At 37.7% G+C, this 12,065-nt stretch overlaps 1 protein-coding gene across 6 annotated transcripts in view; it reads right to left on the bottom strand.

Annotated features, from left to right (window-relative positions):
* The window catches only part of PCDH15 (protocadherin related 15), a 1,804,329-nt gene that overhangs the window by 526,731 nt on the left and 1,265,533 nt on the right, over positions 1-12,065 (bottom strand). For all 6 annotated transcript variants that reach the window (XM_073019143.1, XM_038008761.2, XM_073019145.1 and 3 more), the window contains one exon: positions 10,004-10,123. In XM_073019143.1, coding sequence (XP_072875244.1) covers positions 10,004-10,123 — 120 coding nt within the window. The remainder of the gene's footprint in view (positions 1-10,003; positions 10,124-12,065) is intronic.

The raw sequence follows: 12,065 nt of genomic DNA, 5'->3' as shown, positions 1-12,065 counted from the left end.
CCAGGACCCCCGTTCCATGTGCAGCCTAGGAACTCGGTGCCCTGTGTCCCAGCTACTCCAGCCATGGCTATGAGTCAAGATACAGCTCGGGCTGTGGCTTCAGAGGGTGCAAGCCCCAAGCCTTGACAGCTTTCACATGGTGTGGAGCCTATGGGTCCACAGAAGTCAAGAATTGAGGTTAGGGAACCTACACCTAGATTTCAGAGCCTGTATGGAAATGCCTGAATGTCCAGATAAAAGTTTGCTGCAGGGGCAGGGCCCTCATGGAGAACCTCTGCTAGGGCAGCGTGGAAGGGAAGTGTGGGTTTGAAGTCCCCACAAAGAGTTGCCACTGGCGCACTGCCTAGTGAAGCTGTGAGAAGAGGTCCACTGTCCTCCAGACTCCAGAAAGTAGATTTACCGACAGATTGCACGGCATGCCTGGAAAAGCAGCAGACACTCAATGCCAAACTGTGAAATCAGCCAAGAGGGAGGCTGTACCCTGCAAAGCAACAGGGGTGGAGCTGCCCAAGACCATGGGAACCCACTTCTTGCATCAGCATAACCTGGATGTGAGACATGGTGTCAAAGAAGATCATTTTGGAGCTTTAAGATTTGACTGCCCCACTGGATTTTGGACTTGTATAGGGCCTTTGAACCCTTTGTTTTTGTCAATTTCTCTCATTTGGAATGAATACACACACACACACACACACACACAACACACACACGCTCAATGCCTGTACCCTCATTTTATCTAGGAAGCAACTAACTTACTTTTGATTTTACAGGTTCATGCTTGTAAGGAACTTGCTTTGTTTCAGATAAGACTTTGGACTGTGAGCTTTTGAGTTAATGTTGAAATGAGTTAAGACTTTGAGGGACTGTTGGTAAGGCAAGATTGGTTTTAAAATGTGAGGACATGCAATTTGGGAGGTGCCAGGTGTAGAGCAATATGATTTGACTGAATCCCCACCCAAACCTCATCTTCAACTGTAGCTCCCATAATCCCCAAGTATTGAGGGAGGGACCTGGTGAACGATAATTAAATCATAGGGATGGGTCTTTCCCATGCTGTTCTCATGTTAGTGAATAAGTCTCACAAGATCTGATGGTTTTATAAGCAACTTATAAGACTCCCAATTCTCTCTTGTCTGTTACCATGTAATACCTGCCTTTCACCTCCTGCCATGATTGAGAGGCCTCCCCAGACACATGGAACTGTGGGTCCATTAAACCTCTTTTTCTTTATAGATTTCCCAGTCTTAGGTATGTCTTTATCAACAGTGTGAAAACGGACTAGTACAACAATGAAGCAAAAACAGATCCTGTTCTTGGTGCCAAGATAAACTGCGGCTGGAACTACCACCTTTTGCCCCCTATGCCATCCCTACACTGGCCTTTTAGCACCCGTCCTTTGAAAGAAACATCTGACAGAAACTTCTGGTTTGGAGCTTGGAAATCAACCAATCAGTGCTCACATGAATCAACCAATCAGTGTATAGAACAGTCATGACTCATCTGTTTTGACCAATCAGAATTAAGCAAGGATCTATCCTTCATTTGGATGAAGACAGCTAATTGGGAACCTGGGTGGGAACTTTTGCTATAAAACTGTAACCCTGTATTTGTTCTCTGAAATGTATCTTAGCTTGAAACCACAGGCTGTATGACATGGTTTGAAAACTGTTCACTGAAATAAAGTCTCTTTTTCTCCAAATTCCTTTCCAGAGGTCTTTTGCTCACAATACAAATTTACCACTCTCCCTCAAACAAACACAAACAGATTCATGCACATTTAATGATACATTATGATTACAATGCAGTTCAACTTCTCTTATTCCAGTCAACTTCCCAGGAAACTGTATTTGTGTTTGGTTGGGTTTTGAAGCATATATGTCGTAAACTTAAAAATCACAGTGTTGGTGTGAAAAGACTGAGGTTCAAAGTTTTACAAAAAGAAGACCTTTACACCATGACTTAATTATACATGAGTTTCCAGTAAAATTAGAATATTATGAATTTATGGAGGCATGGGAATCTCATGATATAATGTACCCTGCAAAGTATTATTAAACTACAGTAAATTTTTTTAGTAACCTACCTAGGAATAAGTAATCACTGTTTTAGCTTAACCTTAAATATTTTATTGACATCTGAAATTTGGACTTTGACTTATATATATATATACAGAACTACTTCAGGATGGTGATTTGTTTAAAAATCGTTTGTCCTTAAAATATGGTTTTAACTTCCTGACTCAGGTAATTCAAATGCTTACACATTACAAATGAAAATTATGGCTCATATTTTCTGAATTCTCTCAAAGCTACAGGGAGTAAAACATATTACAAAAGAAGGACAATTTACTCAGGAGGACTTGATAAAAGATGTTACCACCCACTGAAACAGCACTGTAATACCTCGAAGAAAGAAGCTGCTTATTCATATTGCTTAAGTGTTTTCATTTTTTCTTTTTTCTGAGTAGTAACATTGGTTAATAGCAATGTTGTGCTGCTTCCTCAGTCCACTGGAGACTGCTACAAGGGACATGTCATCAGTCTCCTCATCATTTTAGGTTAAACTTAAAATGCTGAATAAACATGCCTCCAGTCTGGCATTAAAATAAAAAAAAAATAAGATAAAAAAGACATGATAATTTATTGTATAAATATCTTAATCTTTCTAACAATGAGATTTAATATATCAGAATACCTATATTTAGATTTTTCCAAGAAGACACATTCTCAAAAATGAAAGTTATTGCAGATCATGTGATGAAAAATTCTTATCCACTTCAGAGTTTTTCTTTCATTTTTTTCAAAACAATCTGATTCAAGCTTGTCCAACCCATAGCCCACCGGCTACATGGGGCCCAGGTTGGCTTTGAATGTGGCCCAACACAAACTTGTAAATGTCCTTAAAACATTATAGGATGTATTTGTGATTTTTTTTATTATTAGCTCATCATCTATCATTCATGTTAGTGTAATTTATGTGTGGCCCAAGACAATATTTTTCTTCCAGTGTGGCTCAGGGAAGCCAAAAGATTAGATGGACACCTCTGAATTAGTTCAGTGCATTATGGACACTCTTACTTTACTTTGTATTACCATGAAGGCATTAAACAAAAAATATGTCAGCAGTATTTTACAATAACTGTGATGAGTACACTACAGATTGCATAGAAATTAAATGCCCGTCATTAAAGGCCTGACAACATATATTGTCCAGTACATATTTTTACATAGTCTCTATTACCAAGTTCCAACAGATAATTCAAGTTGTACTTAATAAACAAAAGGCAACCAAATGAGCAAATGAACTTATATTATACAAAGGAAAGAAGAATGCTTCTTTTTGTGAAAATTAGTGGGGACTGACAAAGATTCTTTGCTTGGCCAAACTTGACCAGGCTTCTGAATCTTCCCCTAGGCTCATCTGTATACTTCCTTATAAAATCACTTTTTAACAAAGACCCATACTAAATCACTTTAGCAAGAACTCCTCTACCTTTGATAAGTGATCTACCTTGGTAACTCATCAGGTTTTTCATCCTGCACCACCCATTAGATGATGTCTGATCTTGTCTTCAGCAAGAATCCCCCGTATCTCTGATGTTTTCTCCTAGTAATTTTCCATCCAGTGACCCTGACCTTGCTCCTTGGCTACAAAGTCCCACTTGCCAATGTTTTATTTGTAGTTGAGCCCAATATCTCTCTCCACCTGCAAGACCTCACTGCAATGATTTCTATACTTATTGCAGCGGTCCTGAATAAGGACTTTCTTACCATGTTTAAATATATCATTAAATAATATTTTTCTTTAACAATTATCTAGAGGATTTTTAGAATAAGGTATTTACTAAATTATTTTTTTCTAAATACATCATCCATGAAAGGATCGGGAATGCTGCAGGAACAAACCCTTAAACTTTTAGTTTTTCTGTATTCCTCGTATCTATATATCTAATATGCATCAGCAAGTGGTCTCTCTTTATTGTTGTCATTGGCTAATGAATGTTTCTCCTCAACATAACAACAGGGGCAGGGAATATGATTACTTGTATATTGGTTCTTTGACTTTGCACTTCATTATTCAAAGCAAATACTTTTCTCCAGGCAATAAAAGTATACCTCTAGCATGTATCCAAAGAGAGGAAGAATCAAACATTTTTGGTAAACAGCTCAAGTGCTTTTGTTAATAGCAGTGAATCCATATGGGTCTGTGGCAATTCGATCCTAATTTCAGAGGAAAGAATGTGATTTGGGGAAGAAGTACGTTTAAGGCAGAGGGAGAGATTGAGGTGAGTTTTAGAGCAGGAGTGAGAGCTTATTAAAAAGTTTTAGAAGCCGGGCGTGGTGGCTCATGCCTGTAATCCTAGCACTTTGGGAGGCCGAGGCTGGCGGATCACGAGGTCAGGAGATCGAGACCACAGTGAAACCCCGTCTCTACTAAAAATGCAAAAAATACAAAAAAAAAAAAAAAAAAAAAGCTGGGGGCGGTGGTGGGCGCCTGCAGTCCCAGCTACTCAGGAGGCTGAGGCAGGAGAATAGCGTGAACCCGGGAGGCGGAGCTTGCAGTGAGCCGGAGATCACGCCACTGCACTCCAGCCTGGGGGACAGAGCGAGACTCCATCTCAAAAAAAAAAAAAAAAAAAAAAAAAAAAAAAAAAAAAAAAAAAGTTTTAGAGCAGGAATGAGAGCAAGCAAAATACTCTTGGAAGACGGCTAAGTGGGTGACTTGAAACATCAAAGAGCCCTGTTCATCCCTTCACTGAGGGTTTTCTACATTGGCATGGTTTGGGGATTTGCAATTCTCCTCCCTTGATTTTTGTTTTGGGGCAGGCTGTCCACATGCACAGTGCCTACTGGTGCACTTGGGAGGGGCTTCATGCGCAGCATGTTTACTGAAGTTGTGTGCATGCTTACTTGAGGCATTTTTCCCTTGTCAGTTGAGCATTCCCAGAAAAACGTCATATACTAGTAAAATTCTGCCTTTTTGCCTCTTAACATGCATGCTTCAGCCCTCTCACCCAACTCCTCAGCTCTTATTGGGAAGCTGCTGATCACCAGCTTCAAGTGTTTTCTATCTATTGGCAGGCTATCTTTTCCTGGCACTGGCTGCTACTAATTATTATTTTACAGAGAAAGTTTAAAAGCCACCTAACCATCACCTGATGGTCAGCTGACATTCCTAGGGTTGATCCTCTCCTGCCCTGATCATGTCTGCCTAACCATTTAGTTGATATGGTTTGGCTCTGTGTCACCACCCAAAACAAATTACAATGTCAAAATGTAATCCCCATGTATTGAGGGAGGGACCTGGTAGGAGGTGACAGGCTCATGAGTGCAGTTTCCCCCATGCTGTTCTCCTGATAGTGAGTTCTCACGAGATCTGATGGTCTAAAAGTAGCACTTCCGTTTTCACTCTTTCTGCCTCCTGCTGCATGTAAGATGCACCATGCTTCTCCTTGACCTTCTGCCATGATTGCAAGTTTCCTGAGGCCTCCCTATACATTCAGAACTATGAGTCAATTAAACCTCCTTTCTCTGTAAATTACCCACTCTCAGGTACTATCTTTGTAGCAGTGTAATAACAAACTAATACAAGCAGTTAGTACTGGGAGAGTGGAGTACTGTTAAAATGATAAACTGAAAATGTGGAAGCAACTTTGGAACTGGGTAATGGGCAGAGGTTGGAACAGTTTAGAAGGCTCAGAAGAAAACATGTAGCTGTGGGAAAGTTTGGAACTTCCTAGACACTTTTTGAATGGTTTCAACCAAAATGCTGGTAGTGATATGGACAATGAAGTCCAGGCTGAGGTGGTCTCAGATAGAGATGAAGAACTTATTGGGAACTGGAGCAAAAGTCACTCTTGCTATGCTTTAGCAAAGAGACTGGTGGCATTTTGCCCCTGCCCTAGAGATCTGTGAAACCTGGAATTTGAGAAAGATGATTTAGAGTATTTGGCAGAAGAAATTTCTAAGCAGCAAAGTATTCAAGATGTGACCTGGCTTTTTCTGAAAGCATACAGTCATATGTGTTCATGAAGACATTATGTGAAATTGGAACTTATGTTTAAAAGGAAGCAGAGAATAAAACTTTGAAGAATTTGCAGCCTGACCATGTAGTAGAAAAGAAAATCCCATTTTCTGGGGGAAAATTCAAGTTGGGTGCAGAAATTTGCATAAGTAATGAGCAGCCAAATATTAATAGACAAGACAATGGGAAATATGTCTCCAGGGCATTTTAGGGATCTTCATGGCAACCGCTCAAATCACAGGCCTGGAAGCCTAGGAGGTTTTCTGGGCTTGGATCAGGACCCCACTGCTCTGTGCAGCTTTAAGACATAGCATCCTGTGTCCCAGCCACTCTAGCTCCAGCCATGGCTAAAAGGGACCAATGTACAGTTCAGGTTATTGCTCCAGAGGGTGCAAGCCCCATGCCTTGGTGGCTTGCATGTGGTGTTGGGTCTGAAGGTACATAGAAGACAAGAGTTAAGCTTTGGGAACCTCCACCTCAGTTTCAGAGGATGTATGAAAATGCCAGTATGTCCAGACAGACATCTGCTGCAGGGGTGGAGCCCTCATGGAAAACATCTACTAGCATAATGCAGAGGGAAAAAGTGGAATTGGAGTCCCCACACAGAGTCCCCACTTGGGACTGCCTAGTGGAGCTGTGAAAAGAGGCCCACTGTCTCCTCCAGATCACAGAAAGATAGATCCATAGACAGCCTGCACTATGTGGTTAGAAAAGCCACAAGCACTCAATGCCAGCCTGTTAAAGCAGCTGCAGGGGTTGTACCCTGCAGAGCCACAGGAGCAGAGCTGTCCAAGGCCTTGGAAGCCTACCCTTTGCATTAGTGTGCCCTGGATGTGAGACACAGAGTCAAATGAGATTATTTCTAAGCTTTAAGATTTAATAACTGCCCTTCTGGGTTTTGGACTTGCATGGGACCTGTGGCACCTTTATTTTGGCCAATTTCTCACATATGGAATGAGTGTATGTAATGTATATAATGTCTGTACCCTCATTGTATCTTGGAAGTAACAACTTGTTTTTGATTTTATAGGCTCATATGTTAAAAGGAGTTGCCTTGTCTCAGATGAAACTTTGGACTTAGACTTTTGAGTTAATGCTGAAATGATTTAAGACTTTAGGGAACTATTGAGCAGGCATGATTGGTTTTGAAATGTCAAAAGGACAAGAGATTTGGAAGAGGCCAGGGGTGGAATTACATGGTTTGTCTCTGTGTTCCAACCCCAATCTCATGTTGAATCGTGATCTCCATGTTTCTAGGGAGTGACCTGGTGGGAGGTGATTGAATCATGGGGCAGTTTTCCTCATGCTGTTCTTGTGACAGTGAGGGCATTCTCATGAGATCTGATGGTTTAATAGTGGTAATTCCCCCTTCACTCTCTTTCTCCTGCTGCCATGTAAGATGTTCCTTCCTTCCCCTTTCCCTTTTGCTGTGATTGTAAGTTTCCTGAGACATTCCCAGCCATTTGGAACTGTGAGTCAGTTAAAATTCCTTTATTATAAATTACCCAGTCTTAGATATTCTTTATAGAAGTGTGAAAATGCACACTATTTTGACACTTTTACTTTAAATTGGATCCATCAGTTCAGCAACTATTTATTCCCAAACTTGTTGCTTCTTTGTTTTAGAACATCATTTGAATTGCAATAAAAAGATTTGCAACAGAATAGAAAGGCTCAATTTTAGCTATTCCAATTTTATTCATATATTAAATAAAATAGTTATGGTGAAGAATTTACAATAGTTTGCTATTATTGAAATGTTATTATTTTGACTAGTAAAAGTGCCACATTATGGTGCTATTGATATAAGCAGAATTCCTAGAGATTTAGTAGTAGCAGAACATAAAATTTAGCATGTATTTCCTCACAGGTCTTACAAGAGAAGAAACTGGTACTGAGGTTTACACTAATTTTATATGAACTCTAAAGGTGGATTTTCTCCTTAAGATTGTACCTTGGTTAATGCTTTTTACCTTCAATACATCCTAAGCTAAGTGTCATGATGTCTTATTGTTTTGTCCACAGAATTAAGAGCATTTTAGCTTGCTAAAACCTACATTATTTATTTTTCTTTTTTCACTTGTAATTTTGAAAATGTGTGTGGCTGATTGGTTTATCCACTCTGTAGGGAGTAAGAGTTACATATTATATTGGACAGCAAACCTACACATCCCTGGAATGGGAAGGCATTGAGACAGATTTATTGCACAGTTAACAAAGGATTTAAGCCTTACTAAATGTCTACATTTTAAGCAGAGAGATAGTTCAAAGTAATACATTTTTGCTCTCAAACTATATCTAAACATTGAATATTTTTATGCATGCAATAAATATCTCCCTAAAACACATGGACTGGTCATTTGATACTTGGGAGTTTTTATTTTTACAGTTTGGGGAGTAAAGATTAGAAAATCACCTTCATAAAATTTGAGTTAGAAACATGGCACACGCCTACAATTAATTCTTTAAAAAAATACCTAAAGAGCAAACAAAATGAGTGGTTTAGAAATAGAACGTTCAGTCAGCTGTTTCTACATTTAAGAAAAAGCATTTCTGCTGTCTTTTCCTCTGCTGTTTCTTTGCTACTTTCCACTTCATTTCTTATGTAACCCTTCATACTGTCCTTCTCTGTTGCATTCTCATCATGTCCCCAACTCTTGGTTTTATTGTCTCTGCCTTAAAAAAGTCCTATTTTTGAGGAAAAAAGCCAAAAAAAAAAAAAAAAAAGAAAAAAGAACAGAACAAACTCTAAAACCTGACCTTCACCATCCTAATAAAATTTATATATATATATATATATATATATATATATATATATATATATATACTTATTTTCCAAATTTATTAAAATTTTAACACAGCCCAAACAAGTTTTTTTGTGAGAATACAATAGGGGAAGAGTATACTGAAACTGGATTTTACAGTTTAGAAGTAGCTTTGTAATATAACACAAATCACTTCACTTATGAGTTTTTCTTCCTATGCAACAGAGATAATACTACTTTTAACTGATTTGTGAGGATAAAATGAGAAAATGTATCCACAATTTAATTAATATAATGCAATAAATTTGTGATGTAGATCTTACTGTGAGTTCTCAGTCTTTACTATCCCAACAGAGTTTGTTTGTTTGTTTTTGCTTGCTTGTCTAAAGCTTATCTACAATATACAATGGTAAAAATAAGGGCAAAATGTTAACTTCATCATTGTTTATATTTCTAATATTTATTAAACATAAAAGAGATGCATTTGATTTGAAAGCTTATTTAATTAGTGCATTTATAATTGCTTTGGGGAGTCCATGGGATTTTGAGGAGCTGTCTCAAGAAAAGAAAGTGGGGAGATATCAGGCGGGACTTCCAGGTCTAGCTTCTGTTAAATAAAATCTTATTTTGTCTTTTTCTTTTTAATAATATATCATTAGTGGAAATGATTCATGGCCTAAAAGAACAACATAGAAATCTTTGTCTAATGGGAAAAAAGGAAGAAAAAGCAAAATAAAACAGACTATAGCTAGCGGCTTTGTCTTGTCTTCCCTATCTTTGGTTTAATAGGCGGACGGCTAGAATTTTAAAGACTTGTCAACTCCAGCAATACTTGGTGTGTGTTCTTGCGGTATAGCAACAATATTGGTATTAATTTATAAGTTGCATAAAATCCATGTTTGACATTTGTTATCTCATCTCCAGTGATTTGTTTGGAATGCTTTGGAGACAACAGACATAACAGAAATTTAGTAAAGGAGGCATATTATGTCTATGAATATATTTTAAACCTTATCTAAAAATACAATCAAAAATTAGCTTCTAGCAATAAAGCATAAATATTACAAATAATTCAATGTTGAGACATTTTTTAATTATAGCATCATTACTAATCTGGTTCTGGAAGTTACTGAATAATACAATAAATATCAGCTGAAAAATCATTAATTTTATTCCTTTTAAGAAAATTACATTGCTAATAGGTATTTACATACCGGATCATCTGGATTATACTGAATAACATACTCTATCTGTCCATTTGGTCCATCATCTATATCTGTAGCTCCATTGTCTCCTGAAAATCCTGTGAATATCGTGGTACCAACTGGAGTGAGCTGAAAGAAAAAGAAGATTTTAAATATCAATTCTCATTTTATCAACTGCACACCAGAAATGTTACAGCATAAAAATCAGCTCTTTGTAACATAAAGGAAGATACCAGTTGGCAGCCCACAACCACAAACTGAAATGTTTCAAAAGAACAGTTTTGAGTCTTACACAGGAGTTCTTAAAATGTCTGAAATGTCCAACTTCGTGATTCTTGCTATGGGTGAAGACACAGAAGACCCTGATTCAGTGTTAAACACATTTGGACCAATTTATAGCCTTTAGCATGTTAGCTCCAGTGGAAAAATTGCAACTGTTGTTTTTCCTGAAAATCCTTGATGCAATGTTACCTACAGGCTAGAATTCAAACTGTAAGAAAAAGTTAGTTTAAAATAAAAAAGTGATTTACGAGACAGCAATGAAATCCAGGTTGATAATTATATGAAAGTGGCAAGTTTGAGAAAGAGAAATTGGGGACAATGAATAGTCTGTCTATTAGCGGAAAATATTGAGAGTTTCTTGAGTGCTTCTGATACTGGTTGAGTAGAACATGATCAGGTCACAGCAGCTGGAGAGATAGTCACATCTTTTCATTTTGGATTAAAACACCAGAACTTAATGTGTGTGGCATACAAAACCATGATTTGATGTGTGACCTAAATGGCTAGTCTTAATTCTTACTTATGTCCACAAGAGAATCACTGTTATTTATTTATTTATTTATTTATTTATTTACCAGTAGGTTTTTGCACAATGTGCTGTTATAACCAGAGCATTTTTTTTTCAATTATTCCCACCCAGTTTTTAGATTTTAGCTGAAATACTACTCATTAGTTAAATTTCAACTTAATTAGATATCACCTCCTCCTACACCACCCCTCAAATGGCATTACACAGGCCACATCAGAAGATGATGCCCCTTTTCTTGTGCTTGCATTTTGCACTTTGTTTCTATAATTGCATTGTTAGAGGAACTAAATGCACTTCATCAATAAACATAAGCTCTGTGCCTCTACAGACTGGAGCCTTTTAAAGTTTGCTCTGAGATTTGTTTTCTTAATTTTTGATTAGGATTCCTTCATGGTAAAAATAGCTTAAGAGGCAACAAAAAAGTTGTCTTATTCAATTTTATTTTCAGAAACTGAAAATTCACATTTTACAAGGATCCCTCAGGTAATGTAAATGAGTGAAGCAAGCATGATGAGATGGTGGCAAATGGATAGAACATGCCCTCTCTGATGCTACTCAGAGAGGGTAGCTGCTACTAGTAGCTGCTACTCAATCCCAGAGAATTCTTGCCATCTTGGAATATGGAGCCCAAGCTACAAAGTCTGTTAATATTTTAATCTTATGTAAAATATCTTGATGCTAAAATTAACAACAGATTTTTAAACATTAAGATATAAATAGGTAAAATAAAATATGCCCATTGCCTCAACAACCACACTAGTTTGCAATCTCTGATTTAGGAAAAGAATATGATTTAAACATAAACCATAAGTATAAGGAAGTTCAGTATTTATAAGGCCTAGTTTCCCAGCAGGCAGCATTAAAGTCAAACTTTGGAGAGCCGAGAATGAAGTGCGAAGAGATGGTTTAAATAGTAGCTATGAAGACATCGAGGCACCACTGGGGATAGACTTAGTAGAAACGTTAGTCAGCTAAATAGCTTCCAAGCTGACATTCTAATGTTTTTCTTTTTTAATGGAATTCCTGTTACAAAAGACATCCTTATCTTTTATAAATATTCACCCATTCTTATGTAACTATGCTTTGATATTTTTATTACAAATTTATTTTTAAATCAACATATAGAATTTTGTAATTTGTTGTATACAATATGTTTTTTTTTTTTTTTTTTTGAGGCGGAGTCTCGCTCTGTGGCCCAGGCTGGAGTGCAGTGGCCAGATCTCAGCTCACTGCAAGCTCCGCCTCCCGGGTTCCCGCCAT

Source organism: Chlorocebus sabaeus, chromosome 9 (genome assembly GCF_047675955.1).
Source record: "Chlorocebus sabaeus isolate Y175 chromosome 9, mChlSab1.0.hap1, whole genome shotgun sequence".
Classification (NCBI taxonomy): domain Eukaryota; kingdom Metazoa; phylum Chordata; class Mammalia; order Primates; family Cercopithecidae; genus Chlorocebus; species Chlorocebus sabaeus.
This window is presented reverse-complemented; position numbering and strand designations above follow the sequence as displayed.